This window comes from Cydia fagiglandana, chromosome 22, assembly GCF_963556715.1.
Source record: "Cydia fagiglandana chromosome 22, ilCydFagi1.1, whole genome shotgun sequence".
Taxonomy (NCBI): domain Eukaryota; kingdom Metazoa; phylum Arthropoda; class Insecta; order Lepidoptera; family Tortricidae; genus Cydia; species Cydia fagiglandana.
In genome coordinates this window covers 7,863,904-7,887,876 of record NC_085953.1, presented here as the reverse complement: position 1 = coordinate 7,887,876, position 23,973 = coordinate 7,863,904, and the positions used below count along the sequence as shown (strand labels likewise).

Genomic DNA, 23,973 nt, shown 5'->3' with positions numbered 1-23,973 from the left:
TTCCCTCCGCCCGACCCCGTCGACCCCACCCCGCGTTTTTTTTGAGGTCATTCCTAAACATCCTGACACTTGCCAAGCCCGGCCGCAATCCGGACAAAAGTTTAAATATCCTGACATGTCCCGACAAATCCTGACGTCTGGCAACCCTAAATGTACGGGACCATACAGCGACATTTATAAATTCGAGTCACGATGTTTTTCTTAGGGTTTATAAGTACCTCTTTTATTATTAATTATTCTTTGGTGGGAAATATTCCAAAACCATATTAAAAAAGTATATTTTTTTTGTATTTAGGGCTAGGGTAAATGCACCATAACCCGCATTGTCAATCAAACACATTTGAACATACCGTCAGCAATACTGTCCCAACAACAAAAGGACTAATAATCAGACAAAGTACGTTAACTTTAGACTTTTCACAATTAGGGTGGGATAGTGCATTCTTGAGGCTTCACCCCCTACCCTAAGCTGTGCTTAAACTGTGTCCCTATGTATAGGGTGTCGTAATAGTAAACGTCACGAGGTTTTCTAGGCGGATACGGAAATAATTGGAGACGGTTAATTAAAATTATTTATTGAAAAACTTAAAAAAAAAATACTTACAGCAAGCAATAATACATGGTTTTTAAAATATAAGTACATATTATAAATTATAACAGTGATCATAGAATATTTGTTTCACAAAAACATGGAGTAAATAAATGAAGAAGTAATAATATTTATAAACAAATTATATATCAATTGACATATTCTTAACATAATTATATTTCAAATAAAATAGACACTTTCGTAAATTAACGTCTTTTGAAACAATAAGGTTTAAAACCTACACAAACGCTCTTATTTGTGAAAATCATCAACAATACACACACAGTTAAAGAGTTCGCTTATTCTATGGGAAGTCTCATAGTTCACTGCTGATTGACGTTAGTCAGTCCGTCAAACAGTCGAGTACGAAACTTCGATTTTCGAGATTTTTACACGATTTTTCGCCTTGTCCTTATCGCACTAATTTTAGGAGCCGCTTCCGTTAGCGAGACGGGTATATGTAACTAAAATGTTTAAAACTCAGCTCCGGTTTCGTCTTAAAAATGTATCTAACATGCAGCGACTCCACGGTATTCTCTGTCCCGTCGCGCGCGCCCGGCACATAGCCACTTCAGCACCGACCACGTGACAACTGACATCCTCCATTTTATTGAATTACACCGCCGGTGGACCTACTCTGATTCAAAGGTAAGTTTCACTGCAATTTAATTAACGGCCGGACTAATTAGATTAATGATGTATGATGTTTATTTAATACAATTTGTTATGTATTAACTAGGTATCAGTAGCGGGGTGTTCATAGAACTCGAATCCCATCTGCTTGCTTTTGCCAGAGTATGGGTCAAACAGAAAACTGTGTTACGTCTTTCCTGTAGACATACACAAGAGTTAAATATAAAGGTTAATTTTGGGCCTCTATGTTACATTTTCAAGATAGTAGAAATTTGACTTAATGTCACTATGACAATGTTTAAATTTCAGTTCGATAAAAGTAAAACATAGAACCCTGTAATATTGGGCCAGCGATATTACAGTCTACACATTATAGTTAACTATTTATTTTTTTAACTAAGTGCTTTGTTATTTTTTATAACTAAATAAAAATTAGGCAAGACATGTTAGTACATTCATTAAAAAAAATCCAATAAAATAGTCAACACATTACAATTACAGACAAATAAAATAAACTAACATAACTAAAATTAACCTTTTAATAAATTGATACAGACATAGGTATGGAAATAAGCTTATTACTTACCGCTGTTTATTTTGTAATATTTACAACGAGAAATCCAATAACCCCATTTTGGGATTTTTTTACGTTTCTGAGTATGCATTAATGCCCAGGGCAGGCCATTTATTAAACGCTCTTTGAAATCTCTTTTTATCAAATGAAGTTGAAAATAGACCCCCATGTATATCTGGTATACAGTGTGTGTCTGGCCATGGGGCTTTAAATCCAGGGCTCGATTCTACTCGCTAAACTGAGCTACTTTTACTATGGCATCAACCCCGAAATCCCGAACTTTTTCATAGATTTTGTCTGATCAGATGTCGACGTTTTTTATGGAAAAGCCAAAAATTTTTCCCCGATTTGAGCGATGGTCCCATAGTAAAAGAAGCTTAGTTTAGCGAGTAAAATGAAGCCCTGGATTTAAAGACCCATTGTCAGACACACCATGTATAGGCATTTACTGTTAACCAGTCTTTTCAACACCCAATTAATACAGCCCCACTAGCCCCATTTAAGCATTTAAATCCCATTTAAGCAAAACAGCCATTACAAACCTTTTATAAAAAGCCGTATATACTCTGATACACTAAATAGTAAAGTCTATTAGTTAATTCATTACTCTTAACCTTTTAACCGCCAGCAATTTTTGATCGAGCGTGCTCGTGTCGCCGCGGACAGTAATTGTACCACGCAGAGTAAGGTTGGTTACGGGAGTTATAAATGTGCTGTAAAAACCAAATCAGATCTTTGTCTTATTTATCAGACTGTGGCGAAATGAGCTGGATATGTAATGTCTTATATATCAGACTCTGGCGGTTAAAGGGTTAAGAAAGTGGCAACATTGGTAAAAGTCATTGTAGGTTAATACCTATGCGCTTTAATGTTGCCAGTGTTACCAGTAAATCGTAGTTTATCATTTTATTAAGCGGGACACAGTACAGTAAACTCTATTGCAGTTATCACACTGAATTCCCACGTCGCTCCGGAGTATGAGCGTGACCGCATTATGCGCGTATATAGTGATGTCCCATTTGCACACCGAAGCGGCGTGCGAATCCGCATCTAATTCGCAGACCGCCTATCGTTTAATCTTGGTAACAGTGAATCCCTGGTAGTATATATAGGTACATAGCTGTGTCTATGTCAAACACTTAAAAAACTATAGGTACTTTAACTTAATTACTTATAATTAATTACATTGTCAAAACTCAATGTTAACAGTCACCACGAAAATAAATAACAAAAAAAATAACTGTAATAATTTTCACTTCACTTTTAAAACGCATTACTTTCGAACGCGCCCTAACCTGAATAACTTTTAATTTCAATTTGGCGCGAAAACATGACGTCCACCGCGGCGTCACAACAAAACTGCCACAGGGAACACAAATTATCCTCATTTAGTGATAATTTAATAAACTTAACTAAATTATAGGCATTTAATTCAATTTAACTTGTAGTGGTAACCGATGCTCGGTCAATGCCCCGCCGGTGTTGTGTTACCTTATGGAAGGAAGTAAATATTAAAGGACGAACTGATTTCATCAAGTTTTTTCTTTTTAAGTATTTGTTTGGAGGTTTCGTTCTTGATTTGTTAATATGATACCTAATTGTTATGATCCTTAGTGAAAATATTTACTATCAAAATCTATGTTTATTCTCTATAGACAGGGCAGTAGGATCCTTAGTGAAAATATTTAGGTACTATTAAAATCTATACTTACAGGATAGGCAAAACCCGATTCTCGGCGCGATTCGGGAAATGATTTAGAGATTCACTAGACATGAAATGTGACGTTATCTATGAAAAGGGACCTTAATGTCGATGGCGCTTACGCCATTATTAACGATGCGCCGATGTAAATACGACGCTGTGCGGCGTAAGCGCCATCGACAATAAGGTCCCTTTTCATAGATAATGCCCCAAATAGTAAAGATATGTGACGTTCCACGGCAAAAGGTACCTTATGGCGGCTGGCGCTTGCACTTTTTTATTAACGCCGCTCCAATATTTAGCCGGGGCAATGGTACCTTTTTCCGTGGAACGTCACATATCTTTACTATTTCATATCTAGTGAATCTTTAATTCATTTCCCAAATCGCGCCGTCTGATTCGAATCCATAACAGTTTCAGAATAAGAATTCGCTTGGACTCTTTATACCTTAAGCCGTACCGCGCTGGATCAGCGCTGTGGTCAGCAGGGGTCGCCAAGTAGTTTCTTCAGGGGTCCGGTTCTTAAAATAAAATGGCCATCGCGGTCCGCTTCTACTTGTATTATTAAAAAAAGCAAAAGAATATTAACAGGTTGACGGTCCGGATCTGGACCGCGGTCTGCCATTTGGTGACGCCTGGTGTATATGTAGAATCATCAATATCATAAGGTGCTGCGAATGTAGGCATATAGCGCGTGGCCTTGAGCGTGCGGGTAACGGCTCGGCCACGACATTGAGCGACTTGTGACGGCGGCAGCGACAACCATAGGTGGGAACGAAAGGTCCGTTCGCTGTGCCACCTATGGTTATCGCTGTCGCCGTCGCAAGTCGCTCAATGTCGTGGCCGAACCATAAGAAGGAATAAAGATGCGTCCAGACTTACTATACATATTTTATATTATTATAGGTACTCTTTGGTCCAGATTGTCCAAATGTTCGAAATAATTGGTATACTTCCGTTTCACCCTAATCCGGCGAGCGTGTATGAGGAATGTTATGAAAGTGAAGAAAGCGAAAGAGGTATGTCAGGATGATAGCAAGTGGAAATCCGTGGTCTTTGCATACCCCTCCGGGAAATAGGCGTGATTATATGTATGTATGTATGTATGTATGTATGTAAGCTTAAGCGATAAGACCGCCGGTTGTTACCTCTATTGTCTTTGTTTATGTTATTGTACATTTTATTGTAAACTACGTGTATGTGAGGTGTGCAATAAAGAGTATTGTATTGTATTGTACTTCTGTTTCAGATGGAGGAATCCCTGGACGGTCGAGAAGCCGGCGCCGGCGCAGCTGGCTTCGACTCGGCCGCCATTTTGAATGACGACGTTTCTCCCACCACCAGCTTCTGTTACAGCATACCCAACCTGTTTAATGGGTAAATGAACAAGTGCGAGTCGGACTCGCGCACGAAGGGTTCCGTACCATAATGCAAAAAAAAAAACAAAAAAAAGCAAAAAAAAAACGGTCACCCATCCAAGTACTGACCACTCCCGACGTTGCTTAACTTTGGTCAAAAATCACGTTTGTTGTATGGGAGCCCCATTTATATCTCTATTTTATTCTGTTTTTAGTATTTGTTGTTATAGCGGCAACAGAAATACATCATCTGTGAAAATTTCAACTGTCTAGCTATCACGGTTCGTGAGATACAGCCTGGTGACAGACAGACGGACGGACGGACGGACGGACGGACGGACGGACGGACGGACGGACAGCGAAGTCTTAGTAATAGGGTCCCGTTTTACCCTTTGGGTACGGAACCCAAAAAAAAAACTATATTTATTGTAAAAGAATAAAGAGCTTTGTCGAGGAGATGGAACGTAGGTAAATTGGGGCTTGCGGCTACAAGGGGGAAGGGGGTGTACCTATCTTCCAAAAAGCAGTGCATATTTGGTTTTCATATGCGACAGTGGGCACATGTATGTATGTATATGGAAAACAACTTGTGACAGGTCTTGGTATGAAAGTATGGCAAACCAATTTGTCATTCAGTAGAAAAAGGCGACAAATTTGAAAATCTTATGCGCGAAGGTCTGGTTCCATGTATACCAAGTGTGGCCTGTAACACGAGCAAATAATGAAAACATAGATAGTACTCCTCAAACGGTGACACTTTAGTTCAACAACTTATAAAAATTATGAAGTATTAGACTCCCTATTTTTCATACAAAATAAATATTATCTTCAATGGACGCCATCGCCACGCCATATCATTGTGATTGACGTTGCTTGTCACGCCTTAAACGTAACAAAATTCGCAATACATTGCGTCTTAGAATAAACTTAAGTGTATTAAAAATCAAACCACAAGTTATTTTTACAACTCGCTGAAGAAATGTTGATTAGTATGAGGAGTACAGCCTACAGTTTAATTTTTTGCTCATATTACAGGCCACACCCGGTATTAGATACTTTTTAATTTTACGCCTTTTTCTACCAACATATTGGTTTATCAGACTATACATACCTTTCTTAGGGCCACTTCCACCATCCCACTAACCCGGGGTTAAGCGGTTAAATCGTTAACCCAGTGTCATATTGTACTGGTAACCATGGTAACGGTTTAACCGGTTAACCCTGGGTTAGTGGAATGGTGCAAGTGGCGCTTAGGGAAAAACAAATAATTAATAGTCATTATGATTATATTAAGGGGGAGGCCTATGTCAGCAGTGGACGTCTTATGGCTGAGATGATGATGATGATGATGATTATACATTCTTTTGCAGTTTAGGCCCTGGCTCAGTGCTTTGCGAAAGACCCGACACCGAAGCTACGGAACCCTTCAGTGCCTCCGCGGAACCCTCTGAACCCGTGGAACATCAGCAGTTCGAAGACGATGAGGAGTACTCCCCAAAATCGAGTGAATATTACTTTTATCACTTACCATCCATAACAACAACTCTTTAAGGCATTAAGTCCGCCTTTGTACAGTTGTTGCATAATTATTTTCCATCGTATTTTCACGGAAACGCACGAACGTGTATTGCTATTAATGCATTTCAGTCAGTCTTGATACAAAAAGAAGTAGTGAGGTTGACTGAAGTAGCCTGACAAATACGAACGTTTCCGAGAAAGTACGATGGAAAACAATTATGCACTACATCTGGTACCTAGTCATAAGGTCACCTGGTCATAAGGTACCTTTACCCGTGGGACGTCACATATCTTTACTATATCGTATCTAGTTAATCTCTAATCCGTTTCCCGAATCGCACCGTATACGTATATTTTGACGACCGGTCTGGCCTAGTGGGTAGTGACCCTGCCTGCGAAGCCGATGGTCCTGGGTTCGAATCCCAGTAAGGGCATTTATTTGTATGATGATACAGATATTTGTTCCTGAGTCATGGGTGTTTTCTATGTATTTAAGTATGTATTTGTATATTATATATATCGTTGTCTGAGTACCCACAACACAAGCCTTCTTGAGCTTACTGTGGGACTTAGTCAATCTGTGTAAGAATGTCCTAAAATATTTATTATTTATTTATTATTTATTATTTATTATTTATTATTTATACCGGGTGTGGCCTGTAATACAAGCAAAAAATTAAACTGTAGGCTGTACTCCTCATACTAACCAACATTTGTTCAGCAACTTTTAAAAATAACTTGTGGTTTGATTTTTAATAGACTTTAAAGTTTATTTTAAGACGCAATGTATTGCGAATTTTGTCATGTTTAAGGCGTGACAAACAACGTCAATCACAATGATATGGCGTGGCGATGGCGTCCATTGAAGATAATATTTATTTTGTATGAAAAATAGGGAGTCTAAGTACTTCATAATTTTTAAAAGTTGTTGAACAAAAGTGTCACCTTTTGAGGAGTACAATCTATGTTTTAATTATTTGCTCGTGTTACAGGCCACACCCGGTATATATTGTGCAATAATGATTAAATAATAATCTTTGTCGACAGAAAGTATAAGCTTGGCGTGTTTTGTATTCAATGGAATCTAATTTTAGAGTTTATTGACCTGTAATGTTGAGGTTAAAAAAGTAGGTAATCAGGTTATGGAATTTTTTGTATTTTATCAAGTTTATAATAAATCCAACTAAAATTCGCAGTAACTACGTATGTCATTTAATATTTATTTGGTTGAATAAATACAACCAGGTTTTAGTTGAAAAAGTGTAGTAAATAGGTAGGTGCTCGGTTGCTAGTAGGTACAATCAGCATGAAATATAGGTATTATAGCTGCAAATATGGTCAAATAATGTCTTACACCGTATATTTACTATATTTAGTACTGTGTGACGAACTTTTTGGCCACTTTGGCTGTTACAATATATTTGACGCTGACTGTACTGTAATACCTATACTTAGTATTTAACTACCTATTAATTACTTTTTTCACCCTATTATAGGTGTCACCTCTAGTATATAATTACAATTAAGTTATGATGTCATAAATCCTTTTCTAATAAAAAATAATTAGTAGACATCGTCTAGACGACTATACACGTTATTAACATTGTGTGACTTTGTTTCAGATTCGAAAAGCGATATACCAAAACGCAAGCAACGTAGATACAGGTCTGTGTGCTTTTAAACTTTTTTTTAGACTATATCGAATCTTAGTACTTACTTAGCAAATGTGGCAGTGTCTTCTAAGACTACTAAGTAAACATATCTTACAAATCTTTTATATCTTGAATAGTTTTTGATATGTTTACTTAATTTAATCTATTAAGTAAACATCAAAAACTTTTCCTAAAATCTACCTACGCGAACGAAGTTACTGTCAGTGAGTCGAGATCAAACATGACTCCAGCCCGTATTAGATAATATTGGAAATGTTATTCCTTATTGCCTTTTTCTTACGTTATTTATTTATCGTCTGGCATACTTTACATGTCATTGCAGCATAAAAAATATAATTTAAAACTAGAATTCTTAAAATAATCCGCGGCTTTTCCAGTAAAGGTCTTGAGCTCTTCAATGTTGCCACCGAATTTGGTGTTGGGCCATTCTAGCACCATGTGGCTCCACATGTTTGTTCGGGTTTTCCATTTATTCTTCGGGATTCTTACGTAACAAATTGTGAATTCAAATTGGTTTGCCAACGGCTGTTACGGGTCTTATAGGTGGTGAGACTGTAGCCTGTTAACCGGTTTTTTTCTTGCCAGTTCCTCTAAATATCCCAACTGCCTCTTCCAGGACAACCTTTTCAAACGTGCAGCTGGAACAGCTAGAAGCAGCCTTCCACAAGACCCACTACCCTGACGTGTTCTTCAGAGAGGAGTTGGCTATGAGGATCGATCTGACGGAGGCCAGGGTGCAGGTTAGTAGCTGCGTGGTCCAGATGTGCAGACATGCTGGACGCCTTCCACAAGACGTGCTACCCTGATGTGTTCTTCAGAGAGGAGTTGGCTATGAGGCTCGATCTGACGGAGGCCAGGGTTAAGGTCAGTTGCTGCGTGATCTAGGTTTGCAGACATGATGGAAGCCTTCCAGAAGATGCGCTACCCTGACGTGTTCTTCAGAGAGGAGTTGGCTATGAGGATCGACCTGACGGAGGCCAGGGTGCAAGTCTGTAGCTGCGTGATCCAGATGCGCAGACATGCTGGAAGCCTTCCACAAGACGGACTACCCTGACGTGTTCTTCAGAGAGGAGTTGGCTATGAGGATCAATCTGACGGAGGCCAGGGTTCAGGTCAGTAGCTGCGTGATCCAGTTGTGCAGACATGCTGGAAGCGTTCCAGAAGACGCGCTACCCTGATGTGTTCTGCAGAGAGGAGTTGGCTATGAGGATCTATCTAACGGAGGCCAGGGTCGAGGTCAGTAGCTACTTGATCCAGATGTGCAGACATGCTGGAAGCCTTCCACAAGACGTGCTACCCTGATGTGTTCTTCAGAGAGGAGTTGGCTATGAGGGTCGATCTGACGGAGGCCAGGGTGCAGGTCAGTAGCTGCGTGATCCTGATGTGCAGACATGCTGGAAGCCTTCCACAAGACGTGCTACCCTGATGTGTTCTGCAGAGAGGAGTTGGCTTTGAGGATCCATATATCTGACGGAGCCATGCACTTTTTCAGCTGGGTTTTTATTGTAATCTATAACAAAATAGCTCTTAAAGATATCATGTTATGGTTATAGAGGTATTTTGATATTTTTCTTGTAATTTCAGGTGTGGTTCCAAAACCGGCGGGCTAAGTGGCGCAAACAGCAGAAGACGGGTTGTGAGCCGTATCCTCGCGGAAGGTCTCCGGAACAGCGCTCCCCTTCAGCCCTGGCACTGGAAATGAGGGACTTCATTACTATACCTGGTAATAGACTGTACTAATATTTGATTGTGACAAAGTGTCCTGGTTTCTCAGAAAAAAAACTAGCGTTTTTATTTGACACTAGCCGCACTGGCGGCATTCCAGTGCCGTTTTTCTAAAACTAAGACTTGAGTAATTGAGTACACAGACAATACAGACATGCCGATATTGAAATAGGTAATCGAGATTAACTTGATGATGATGTTGGTGATTTAAATGTAGGTATAATTCAGCTGTTGCAAAAATATTACCAGAGTTGTATATTCTTGTATGTTTTTGAGGTTTAAGGTGTTTGGAGGGTTTCAGCTAACTTAAGAAAAAACTCAAAGAAACCAGGCAATTAATATTCTTAGCAAGAGACATTATCCTTCAATGGTTACTCTTTTATTTCAGTGTCTTCACCACAAATGGTGAACATAGCCGAGACATCCACTCAAAACTATGCCAAGTCAAAGCAAGCCATGCCAGCGATCCACATATCAGCCCTACCGACTCGACAAAACTCCCAAATGGAGCTACCCTCTTTCTCCATACCTCTACAATACAATCTAGGCACTTTCAAAAAGGTAGAAGATGTACAATTTGATATAGAAACCACAGAAAACGAACATTGGGACGGAAGAATAATACCAAATTTTAATTTAATGAATTTGAAACCTCTCATAGAAAATCGAGAGAATATTGATATGTCTGAGCTAAAATATGACGTAAAGAATGAAAACAATAAAAGAGTATATAATGAAATATCTATACAAGGTACTAGTATAGAAGCAGATGATATATTAGGCAAAGAAACAGTTAATGAAGGACAAACAATTTCACCTGATTTCGAAATGGCAAGATACGAAAACTTTCAAAGCGAAAACGAGAAGAGATACAGAGAAGGTAGTTTTGAAGGAACCAGTATGGAGGATGGTAGGAGTGATTTCATATGTGACAGTGATTTCCTCTGTAAGACTAATTACGAAAAAGGAGAAGAGAAGAGAAGTGAGTTTGAAGAATGTCATTTATTAGATACGGAGAGTAACGTTGGCATTAATAATTTCGAGGCTAATATATAATACAATATTTTACGGATGAACTATGAGCAATACATAGGTAGGTACTTAACATGTCAAATAAGTGTACATAACAGTCTAGATAAGTAAGGTGTAAATAAACATACAGTGTGCCTTAATTGTAACCATACAAGGAAAAATGAGATAACTATTAATGTAAGCTTCAGAATTGTACAATACCTACATTATGTATCAAAATTGTATGACATGGTGATATTTTGTGCAATTTATTCATAAATACATAACTATATGGTTAAATAAGATTATGAGTTTAAAAAAAGTGTTTCTAAACTTGATAAACTTGAGAAACAATAAATACGAATAAAAATATGTTTGAAGTTAATATTGTTATAATTTTTTTACTTGTCCTAAGAACTAACTCAAATCAGAATTTTTGTCGATTCAGTTATTGTATTTTTTTCTAAATGGAGGAACTATGGATGTTTGCGAGGTTTATAGGTCACAATCACAAAGCTCAAAGCAGTTCACTAGATATATAGTAACAGCACCAGTCATGGGACATTTAAGAGGAAATTTGGAGTATTTATGATATTTCCCGTATACATGTAAATGGTCTACCGCTTAGCGTGTTAAAACATGAAAGTCCTATCCGTCTTTCATGTTTTAGGCGTGTTGTATGAAAGATACAGCAATTAGTTTCCACATATTTAACAAATTAAAACTATGCTTTTTTTCTCCAGTCATGGCCACCAAAGCTCCAGTAATGGGCCCCCGGTAATGGACGTGGATCCAGTAATGGGCCCCCTATAATGGACATTGCTCTATCAGTATAAAATATTGAAATGGGGAATAAGTTACGACAAAAAAATCTATTTTTGGTATAAGCTTTTATCGCTGAATGTATTTTTCTTTCCACAGCCAATTATTATTGTATTAGATCCATCGAGACAATTCTAATATACCCAAACACAGTTAGTTAGGGTTTATTGCGATAAAGTTCCCATGGCCACCTCCTGTCTCCATCATCAGATTAGGTCCATGTTATCATAATATTGCATTATCATCCGATTTGCATACTTAATTACGTACTTACACAAAATTTCAACTGAATCGGAAATCGAAAAGTGGCTCAAATTCAGCTACCAAGATTGGACCCACACTAATAACAGGGCAAGTTAAATAAAAGTTTGGAAAAACGATATTAATTTATCCGAAGTCCGAGAATACCTCCTGATTGACATATTTCGTAACTACATTTTACTTCTGTATTGTTTAAACATGAAATTATGGCATGGCAAGCATCATTCTGTCACTTGTCCCATCATAGGAGGTACGCAGTTTTACAGCTCCTATAATGGGATTGGGCCAAATACCACAATTTTTTTACATCTGTGGAGTCACAACATAGTGTGTTGTATACCTTATCTCATAGTAAATTCAATTAACAAAACACATTCTAGTTTTCATCAAGTATTAATTAATTGAAATTTAATAAATTAACTCACCTCTCTTAGCGAAGTTGTTAAGAATTCGTAGTGGTATTTTTTTTCAGTGACACGATAACTTTTGGGTTGACGCCAATTTCTTAAAAAGCAACCAAATTTAATGAAACTTCAAACTGAAACAGCTCTAGGACTCTTATTTATGATAATATACAGCCAGTGTTTATAAACTACTTTTAGATACTTATTTTAGAGGAATTATGTTTTTTTGTCCCATTACTGGTTCCACGCCCATTATAGGGTATACTACTATACAAGTGTAGGGTTGCCAGGTTTTCTCCTGACATTTTGGTCTTTTAGAAACTTGAACTAACAACTAGAAGTTTGGACTTGGCCTGCATTGAATCAACATCATTTTTCACTAAATTAACGTAGTATAATCGTACTGAGAATGAACTTTATTCATAAAAACAAAGAAAGAAATAAACAAACATAATAAAACTTACAAAACTATACGTATAGATAAAAAATTTGCCCCAGATCGCCGTCAACGGGCAAGGTGCCCAGAAGGCTGGCCGTATTTCCCCGCTGTATAGCGATGCTAAAATCGTACTTAAATCTTGAAATGCAATTATTTGTGAATTCAGCGAGGAAACACGGCCAGTGTTCTAGGTACCTGGGCCAATTTTTTTATTTATACGTTTATGTGCCATCGCCCACGCTGTTAACTGTAGATTACTGGACCTTATGCCTTTTGTAATAAGGTCCACCGATGTACAGTTAGGAGTGTTGCTGTATGTACTTAGTAATGTTTATTGATTTTATTCATCATCATCATCATCTCAGCCATAAGACGTCCACTGCTAAACATAGGCCTCCCCCTCCTTGGACCTCCATACGTGCCGGTTGGAAGCGACCCGCATCCAGTGTCTTCCGGCGACCTTAACAAGGTCGTCTGTCCATCTTGTGGGTGGACGACTGGACGTCCTACGCTGCGCTTGCTAGTCCGTGGTCTCCACTCGAGCACTTTTCGACCCCATCGGCCATCTTCTCTCCTTCTCTTTATTATTTAGTTGTTAATAAATAAAATAAGCTTTGTGAATATTTGTTATCGGTAGCCACAAGTAGCCATGGCCAGTAAATGTCCACGGCGCGGCGGGCTAATGTTCGGATCATTACGTGGCCACGTCATGTCGCGCACGCTACCAACGAACAAGAATTACATGGAAATAATCTTACAATGGAACAGTCATACAGGTCAAATTTTGCCCATTTGGCGGAAAAAAGAATAGGTACATTCATCATCATCATCATCATCATGGCGGCCTTTTGGTGATCCAATCTTGTGATGTAGGCCTCTTCCTTCTTCTTCCAGTCCTGTCGATCTTGTGCCCGATTTATCCAGTCGCGACCTCTGTGTCGTCGGATGTCGTCCACCCAGCGCTGCGGTGGTTTACCGCTCCCTCGGGTGTCCATTCAACTCACAACGCACTCAACTGGGCCTCCATTCAAAGACTCGTCTTGTCCATTCTCGCAATCTGCCCCGCCCATGTCCACTTTCTCTGCTATGATGTCACTTACTTTGCTCTTGCTTCGGATCCATTCATTCCGTTTTCGGTCTCGTAGGGCGATCCGAGCATTGCTCTCCTTGCCTCTCTGCGCATAGGTACATTAACGGTCTTAAAGTTTGGTCATGATGGCTAAGTCATGGGTGTTTTCTATCAAGTATATAAGTATGTATTTATCTATATAAGTATGTATATCGTCGCCTAGCACTCATATTACAAGCTTGCTTAGTTTGGGGCTTGCTTGATCTGTGTAAGATGTCTTCTCATATTTATTTATTTATTTTATTCTATGTTTGGAAAAAAAACGAACTCAATCCTGACGAAACTGACACTCCCACTGCAGACTTGATCACACCTATCGCCTATGACAAGATACGCACATGCGAAGACTTGCATTTGGTACATACCTGTACAAAACACAAAGGCGAACTAACCACCGTTATATGAAGTAAACCTTCCAGTATCTTTACATCTTCGTCAAGGCTTAGTCCTGTGGCGTGATTATAGCAAACCTGCCTATTGGCGGTGCGGTTTTTAAAAACTACCATTTTTCACCACCCTGCCCTTTACACAAACTCTGTACCTAATTACTATTACCTATGTACACAAGGGCAACATGGCTTTTACGTAAATAGTTAATGGTATAAAGATTACAGTGTTTTTTTACGTTTCTAATGTTTCAGTTGTATTAAATTATGTGTAAACTTTTTGTGGCTTACAGTCATCAATAAAGATTACATACATTTCGGTCTTAAAAGTATTGAGTGGCGGATTTGCAGTCTTTTCACCCTAGGCCCCAGGCCCTGTAGCGCCCCCTTTCTCAGCACCCATAATATTGACTACACTTTGAGTCATTTCTTGTTATTGTCATTGAATTTTTTGTTACAATTTGCTGCCCCTAATATCTTGCCGCCATAGGCCCGGGACTACTTTGGCCTTAGGGCAAACCGCCACTGAAAGTATTGCTGAGCAGTATTGCAGCTTGCAGCAAATGGGAAAACCTGCCAGTCTCCTTGATACAATGAGTGACGGATTGCAAGTTGCAACGCTGCCATAAGATCATGAATTATATACCTAACTATATGTATGTGTACTAGTAGGCAATCAACTATCAAAACCGCCACAACTGGAATCAAATGGGAAAATTTTAGGTGCTAAGGCGAAGGATGAATCAACGAACGTGTGTTTCAATTTTGATAAATCCTCAAGCGGTATCCAGACGGGATGATCAAATCGACCGATTTGATCAGAAATTAAATTGGCGTCAATCTCCAATTTATTCACCAATTTTAGATTTATGGTGATATTAGAGCCCTCTAAATTGAAAAAAAATGCCACAGATCGAAAATTGTGGCGTCACAAATTGGAATTCTTGCGTCCGCACCTCATTTTACCGGTAATATCGGTCATTATCGGCGGTTGAATTCGGCGAGCAAAATTGGCTTTTGCGTCCGCGCGTCCTGATTCGATCGGGCAATTTAATCAGATTGGCAAAAAATTGACTAGCCTTTACACTGAATTTTCAAGCATGTATATATTCAACAACTCTAAATGATAAATCTGTTTCTAACGAATCTCATTCGCTTATTTATAATGTAGTTTTTTCATAAATAGGACGAACACAAGTATATCTAGCCTAGTCTAGAATCCAGGCAGCTGCTTGTGACACGAGTCAGGACGCGGCCACTTGTGAATAACAAGAAACTGTTCTCTAGCTCGCTATATAGGACGATTTCACGAACATTTTTAAAACAGAGTGGTCCAAAAATTCCTTGTCAAAGATTTTTTACTGTGCAATGCATATTGTCGATAATTTTAACAAACGTTAGCTTTTGTGTATCAAAGCTAAAGGTGAATATTTTTTTACTAAATTAATCATAATATCTTACTTCAATTCAAATTAGACTGTACTGACTTTGGAGTAAAAAAAGACAAAATCAAAAATATATTTCACTTTTAACATGTGATTTGATACAATGAACAATGTTTATTGGTGAAGGAACAAAATAACTAAAGTATGCAAAATATAAATTTAAATTGCTAAAAGATATAAACAGGAATATAAAACTAAAACTAAATACAATTAAAATAACTAAAACTAAAAATTAAAAATACCTACCAAAATTTGGTGCCTTCGGGAGGGTGCCCAACACGCAGGCAGCGTTCCCGCGCTGGATTGCGATGGCAATAAACATAAAAACATATAAACTTGACAAATAGATCTGCGAAAGAAAACTGGCCATAAATTTTTGCTACCTACACAGTTTTATACCAAAAGAGACTGGGCCCGATTCGGATTATGAAATAGACATCTATTAGACATCTACTAGACATCACCAAGTTACGATAACGATATGTTTAAGATCTAACGTGCCAAATTTGACATTTGCGCGATTCTGGATATACTCTTGAACGATTTCCACAGGATATAACTAAGAGATCTAATTCACATCTAATATATATCTTACTCTATCTAACGTAAAAGTGACATTAGTTGCCCGAATTGCGCTGCAAAAGAGAACTAGTTGATATCTAAACTATAACGTATCTAGAATGGATCTAGAACGTGTCGTCTCTTGTGAATATCTTGAAGTTCGAATACGGCAGTATGGGCCCGATTCGGATTTTGAAATAGACATCTATTAGATATCTTTTAGACATCACCAAGATACGATAACGATTATGTTTAAGATCAAACCTGTCAAAATTGACATTTGCGCGATTCTGGAGATACTCTTGAACGATTACCACAGGATATGACTTAGAGATCCAATTCACATCTAATAGATATCTTACTCTATCTAACGTAAAAGTGACATTGGTTGCCCGAATTGCGCTACAAAAGAGAACTAGTTGATATCTAAACTATGACGTATCTAGAATGGATCTAGTACGTGTCGTCTCTTGTGAATATCTTGAAGTTCGAATACGACAGTAAGTACCTACACTAGAAGATTATATTAAGATACGCCCTTTTATAAACTAAGGTAATGTATGTATGTATGTAGGTGCATGGGTAATGGCACCGAAACATGTAACTCATATGTATTTTTCACGGTATTAGGTTACAAACAACCTATGAGTCCTATGACTCCGTAAGGCATTCCGTCCAATTCGAAAATTAGTTCGAACTTTCTTGCAAATATTGATCAAAACAATCAACATTCGGTTTGAATTTTTCATCAAAATAAACAAAAAACTATTCGTACCAAAAAGGGTACCTACGCCCACGTTAGTATCACCAAGTTGACTGACCGGCGCTTTTTTATTATTTTGCCTTAATTTTCGTTCCAATCTATGTATGAAATCTTCGAACACGAAGGGTTTCTATTCCTATTGGTAAGCTAAGCTAGAGGGGGAGAGTTCGCCGCTCGAAAACCACTATAAACGGGACAGGTCACCAGTTCGCCGGACGATATCAATCAATCAATCTTTGGGTAATATGGCTCCATCGATACTGTCGATGATTTCGCCAACGTCAAAGTGGATCCCACGTGGGATCGAATTAATATTATTTGTAATAAATAAACTTTAGCCAGTGTAGGTATAAAACTATCAAATTATGGCCTCTAGGGCTCTAGCCAGCCACGGTTAGAGGTAGAAATACCAAATGCTCGTTGAGCACGACGTTGTTCGGTATTTGGGTTATGAGCTCTTGTAAGGTGATAGCTGGACTTTATAAGGACCCTCGTGGGCTACCCGACGTTGACGCCAGAATGGTGGTTAAAGGCGTTTCATGATTAATTTTTCATTATCTGCACACTTCCACATTAATTTACTGCATAATACGCTGTCAATATTCCACTTTAAACAACATTAATGAGCAAAAACAAAGAAATTAATCACGAGGCGATGTTACCAATATGGCGGTCGACGAATAATCCGGAGGATATCAGCCTGTTAGTTTTACGCAAAATTTGACAGCACCGAACAACTGACAGGCTGATATCGTCCATTCATTCATAATTTAAGAGCACGGCTCTTGTCAGTAGAGTATGTGCCAGTTTTCGCGGTCCTCCGCCAGGTTCTTTAGGTCCCTGTAAGACACGACATTTGCTTTTGCTTTTAGTTGTTGTGTATAGCTTGCTCGTGGTTTTCCTCTTCCTCTCCTAGCTTCGATATCGTCCGGCGAACTGGTATTCTGTGGGGCCCTTAAGAGCGTTCTCAGGTTATGCAGTGTTGTTAGTGTTGTTACCATACTCTGGTTTGTATAATTTGGATTAACGTTTAAAAAGCAAGGACAAGTAAAACTTAGGTAGGTACTGTAAATCAATGTCGATAAAACCTACCTACTACATACAAAATATCTTTCTTAGCAAGTTTCGCGCGGGGGGCATCATATATCTTTTATTTTCTTCTTTATTATTATATATTATATTATTATTATTTATATATTATAATATTATAACTACCTGGCATTACGCGCCCCTTCTTAAATTAATAATTGACATTTAAATAGGTTTTAAGTATATTATCAGAGGTCACTTTACACTGGCCGATGGTAACATTGGTTTACACCTACCTGTTATATTAGGATTTCAGTTCTATCATAGGTTTAGAAAGCCGAGGTGGCTATTGAAAGAGGTCCCTTAAAAAAATATATATTATCATAATGATGAGATTCTCAATGACTTTTATCTAATTGGTTAAAAAAATAGCAGGTATTTTCAGATAAACAAAATTATTATTTTAAATAAACCTACTATCTACTATGATAGAATAGTTTTTGTGGAAGGCGGAAAGGACAATAAGTATAATTCTTAAATTTCATAACTTGTCAACAAGTTCAAAATGATTACATAGCTTTCATCTAAATAATATATTGTACCTAAATAAATAAATAAATAACCTACCTAAACCTATGCCTTTAGTGCATTATGTAATTCTACAGGAATGTGTGAATTGGGCGTATTAGTTAGAATACATTAAAATAGCGATATAAACAGTTAATTCTGGCGACAAACTATCGACTTTTCTATATCAGTTCAGGAAAGGGGTCAACTCGTCTGGGTCACTCGCGGCAACTCGATACCTTTAGTGGAGACACTCTCTCAACTCTATATTTTTCAAAGCTTTAAGAAAATAGAAAATAATATAGCCTGACAGTATACTGTAATCTATTGCTTTCTTAGTTTCATAATGCTAAAGAACGCAATTCCGATTATATTCCAATAGTTGGCATTCTATGTGACGCGAACTCATCAACCACTCGCGTTGTGACGGTAGACTGCAAGATTGGCAAAATTCGTGTGCGTGACACCACTGCACTGGCCCCATCCTCAGTGCCCGTCTTTACGAAGTAATATATCAGTAAAAATTTAAGTCAATGTTTTCATTCTTCGAGCTTCTCCGTTTCAGCTGTCGCTTGTCTCCTCTACTCGTACGAACCGGCAAGCATGTGTCCTCGCGCGCGAGTCCATACTTGAAGTCACGCTAGATTAATGGAGTCATGCGCGAGAACGCAACTCTTGCTAACAGGTCAGGTCGTATTTTCTCTTCGACCGATTTTCAAGAAACGTTTTAAAAAATTATTAAAATTAAAATTCATTTATTTCAAGCTAATTTTGCTCATATTTTTTTACATTATCTAGACACGCGGCAGCGTGTCAAGCCAAGTTCAAGCAAAGGAACTGGCTAGCCAGCGCCAAGTGTAATATTACACGAACCACTTGGTGCCACTTTTGACCCTTCTATAACTCAAAACATCTTTAACGTAAACACATAAAACTACGTGTGTTTAATTATATCCATAAGGACATCTAGAAGCCCAAATTTCATGAAGCTAGCTCAAACGGTTATAAAGATATGAAGGTCAAAAAGTCGTAAATTTTAAGACTGACTGACAGACTTATAGTACCTAAACCTAACCTACTTCCCCTAATGACTGATGTAATGAAAACTGGCCAAGTCAAATCTAACCTGCTTTAAGATCTCGCATTTTTTTTAAATAACAGCAATTGTTATAGGTATCCAATAAAGCAAAGAAATAGAGTTTAATACTTGTTTATAATGTTATTTTGTTCCTATAAATACATATTTGGATTTTGCATAGAACTTGGCACTCATTTAGATCTCCATTCTTTTTGCGGCGAACCCCACAGCCAAGCATAATTTTTGTATTGAACTTGGCTCTCCTTTTTTACATTTATGTTTTTGATGGGATTTACATTTACATTACATACCATTAATAAAATTACATTTAAATATATTCTACTAAAATTAAAGTTTAAAATTTTAAAAAAGAATAATAATATATATACACAAGACACAACAATACACACAAAAACGGTTTTGAGCCGATTCGGTAATTATATGTTTTTTTTGTTAAATCAGTTTGGAAATTTCTGAACATGGCCGAATCATGAGGTCTACAGCACACATAATTACTTGTACCTATATACACGTACATTAGTATTCAAAGAGTATCTAGCTAGGAATAACTCTCCGGGAAGTGGGAACTTGTGTGCCTCGGTCATTGCTCTCTTGGTGTATTTATAGTTGCCTAGATGTTAGCATTGCTAATAGAGTGTTAGACTTGCGTCTGAGTGTTTTCGAGCTATTTGCCTACTGCCAATTTGTAAATAAATATTGTATTACATACTTAGGGCAGTAAAGTACGAAATATCTCGGTTTCGGTTCGGCCGACAATTACATGTGATCTGAGGCTTTCTTATTTACTGGCCGACGTGTGTAATTTTTTTTGTTTGACGGCGCCAGAAAACGGCAATTTATTTTCAGCTCTCCGGCCGTAAAGTTGACGCTTTGCAGCCGGAGAGCTACCTATATATCTCTGGGAAAACGCACATGTTTGAGTTTTTATAAATTTTCCGCGCAAAGCTCGGTCTCCCAGATATTTATTACTAATAACCTAATGAGCATCTTAAGTTTCCCCGACAAACTGCTCCCTGACACTGCAACCTTAAGGAGCTCGTTTAACAAAATCTATGTCGGCATTAATAACTGTCTCGCTTTAAATTTCGATTTTTCTCACCAACTAAAACCACTGCAAACCCAACCTTAAATTAACTTACTTAAGACGCCTTCTAGATTCCCTACGATCGATTTTGTCACGGCTAATATGAGCTATGGAAAGCAAACACACTTTTCAAAAAATTCCATTCGAATATACCCCTTAATTTAACTTACATAAGAACCATTACGTCCAGTTAATGTAACAATTGTAACATAATCGAATTCGGACATTAGTGTACGCTGCACACATTTGTGTGTATTTCACTCACGGCCGAAACGAGAGACACAATCGATCTTATGAATTAATAATTGGGTTGAGAATCGTTTGGCAAGTTTTGATTTGTACGACCCATTTGCCCGCGCTAGCATCGGCGTGCATTCGCTTTTCCGGCACACAATCTTATCGTTGAAAAATCATTTTTACACTCAATCAAAATTCAACCTTCGAACAGTTTCCATTAAGTTGAATTTACTTTGGGAACGCACGAGGAGTTGTGGCGTTTGGGAATTGCTATGGTAGCCATGGCTGAGGGCTGAAAGGGGTGTGCGAGGGGTGCGGGGAAGTGTTGGGGCAGCTAAAGCCTTTCCAGGTCTACTACGTTAGTACCGACGCGGCGGCCGAGGCGGAGGCACGCATGGCGCGCTCGGCGACCACCGTGCGCTTTTCGATTATTTTAAAGCGTAATTTCACTGATATATCCCCGTCCTTGTATTCTCCGAGTTACTTTTTTAATTTTGTTTTTTAGTTCAGTGTGTGTGCGGTGAATGCTTAGTGGATTGGGTTTAACTGATGCGCGATTCGGCCGGCCTGCTAGGTGGATGTATGACCTACTTGTGTATATGATAACCTACTAATACCTGATAATGTCTAAACTGACTTATATAACGCTCGAACCTTTAAAACTGTATTGGAAATTTAATTTACATATCACATTCGGGCATCCTGACTCTGACTGTGTCCTCGAATGACTTTTTACGGCTGAATGCTTTGAAAAGCTGTGGTCTAGTCGTTTTAAAAATGCAACTAAAATGCGCGGGAAACGTCAATGGCCTCGAGGCTCTATTAATATTTCAAAGACTATAAAACGGTGATTGTATGAACTTAAGTCTAAGGCTTCATGAATATTTGTGTATCTAATTTGATATAAACCGATTATGCCGAGTTGCCGGGAAATTTGAAATTTGTTGAATAATTCGCGGCATAATTATCAATTAAATATATTACTTAATAAACATGTAGGATTACAATTAGCATAATACTATAATAAACTCCTTTCCAATTATAATATTGTTAACATGTTTTGTAATCATTACGTTGACTAAATTTGCTTATAGCTGGTTACTTTTGGTAGGTTGTTTTAATGAATAATGAAATTTAATAATTTTAAATAAATGGAAATGATAATATCATTTAAGCCAAATATGTAGTTCAATATTTACATTAGGACAAAACGCTGATTTTTTTAAATAGCATGTATTTCTCTTGAAATTGAATAAAAAAGGTTATGTTATCAGAAAAAAATAATGTCCCTTAAATAATGTAAAGCGTTGTGGTAACTTTATGTCCGGAAAAACGAGTGTTTCCCGCGGGACATCCCGGAAAAATGTTTTCCGGCGGCCGACGTTTACGTTTTAAATGCATAAATTTATTGACGTAATAAATTAAACACGTTTATGATAATAATGATGGACTCTGCGGAGGTCAGATGGTACACGTTTTGAAAATAGTTCCTGCGCCAAATGTTGGGATAACGTACTCATTGTGATTTCGAAAGTCTTAAGATATATCGGGCGTTTTTACGGGAAAAAAAAAAAATCAATATGTAATTATGGGTTTGTAACGTGTGATTTATTAAAGCATTTTATATAGGTAATAAAACAAAAATATTATCTATTCATTTTCTCTTTAAAGTTATTTTATAATGAGTCAGAATAACGTATACATATAATCGCCATTATACTGTAGCGGCAAAATATACGCGTACAAAAATATATTCAAAAATATTACCTCACTTTTAACAGTCGGCTGAAACAACGTGTAATGTTTGTTATTAAAACAAACGCAGATTGTTACACTCAAATACTAAGCGGTAAACAAACAGAATTGTATTCCCTAGGGGTCTACGAAACCGTAGCAAGTGCTACGAGAATCGTAGCGCCGCTACAACATCGCGCGGCGTAGCTGTTACGCTAGGCATACTGCCCGATTCGAACTTTAAGATACGTCAATTAATAGATCTAAAAACGATATGGATTAGTTATGTCAGTGTCAAATATGACGTTTCTTCCAAAAAAAACGTCACTTTTGACATTCGCATCTAATCCATATCGTTTCTAGATCTATTAATTGACGTATCTTAAAGTTAGAAGCGGGCCGTTAATTTCAACTATTTAAGTCAATTTGACTTTACAGGCGTATTTAGATTTTAACAACGGGTTATGATATCAGATCTGGATTAGTTATTGATCTGATGTGACAGTGTCAAAATTGACATTGAACCAAAAAGGTCACTTTTGACACTGACAAATAAGGTCAATAACTAAATAAGATTTAATTCATAACCCGTGACACAGAATAAATATATACATAATAGTACTAGGTACAGAAGACTCACCCTCTAACAAAACGCATCAGTTACAATCAGGACAGATATAACCGCTAGGTGGCGACAGCGTCACGCGTAGCTTTGGTGGCTAGCCACCAAAATTGGTGTGGAACGGATATACTTCTAGCTACCTGTAGCAAAGCGACGAAATCGCGGAGTGAGCCACGCCTGCATGTGATTAAAATCAGAATACTCGTGTTAGGTTAATGTCATTAGGTCTGAGATTAGAAATAATAAAATAAGATTGTTAAACACGTTATTAGGTAAGTTGGTAATAAAAACTTAACAACTGAACATAGAATTTAAAATGAGAATGAACTCAAAATTTGTTACGACTAGGGAACAAAACAAATTATTTTGTTATACCGGGTGTGGCCTGTAACACGAGCAAATAATTAAAACATAGATTGTACTCCTCAAATGCTGACACTTTTGTTCAACAACTTTTAAAAATTATGAAGTACCTATTTAGACTTCCTTTTTTTGATACAAAATAAATATTATCTTCAATGGACGTCATCGCCACGCCATATCATTGTGATTGAGGTCGCTTGTCACGCCGTAAACATATACCATTGCGTCTTAGAATAAAATTTAAA

The 23,973-nt window shown here is 37.7% G+C and overlaps 2 protein-coding genes across 2 annotated transcripts in view; both read left to right on the top strand.

The window, feature by feature from the left end:
* Window positions 1-1,115: 1,115 nt before the first annotated feature.
* On the top strand, window positions 1,116-10,909 carry LOC134675488 (paired box protein Pax-6-like). Its single transcript, XM_063533753.1, has 7 exons — window positions 1,116-1,237; window positions 4,748-4,875; window positions 6,227-6,360; window positions 7,997-8,039; window positions 8,664-8,787; window positions 9,632-9,770; window positions 10,161-10,909. The coding sequence occupies exons 2-7, from the start codon at window positions 4,748-4,750 to the stop codon at window positions 10,826-10,828; spliced, it is 1,236 nt and encodes a 411-aa protein (XP_063389823.1). The 5' UTR covers window positions 1,116-1,237; the 3' UTR covers window positions 10,829-10,909.
* Window positions 10,910-21,303: 10,394 nt separating this feature from the next.
* Window positions 21,304-23,973, top strand: part of LOC134675463 (uncharacterized) — a 372,967-nt gene continuing 370,297 nt past the window's right edge. The window contains exon 1 of the mRNA XM_063533732.1: window positions 21,304-21,449. The gene's annotated coding sequence lies outside the window, so the exon portion shown is untranslated. The remainder of the gene's footprint in view (window positions 21,450-23,973) is intronic.

Bases quoted from the DNA above. Each gene is read 5' to 3' on its own strand.
- LOC134675488 (XM_063533753.1), top strand. From the start codon at position 4,748: ATGGAGGAATCCCTGGACGGTCGAGAAGCCGGCGCCGGCGCAGCTGGC. The intron at 4,876-6,226 runs GTAAATGAACAA...ATTCTTTTGCAG, and splicing joins ATACCCAACCTGTTTAATGG to TTTAGGCCCTGGCTCAGTGC. The intron at 8,788-9,631 runs GTTAGTAGCTGC...TTGTAATTTCAG, and splicing joins TGACGGAGGCCAGGGTGCAG to GTGTGGTTCCAAAACCGGCG.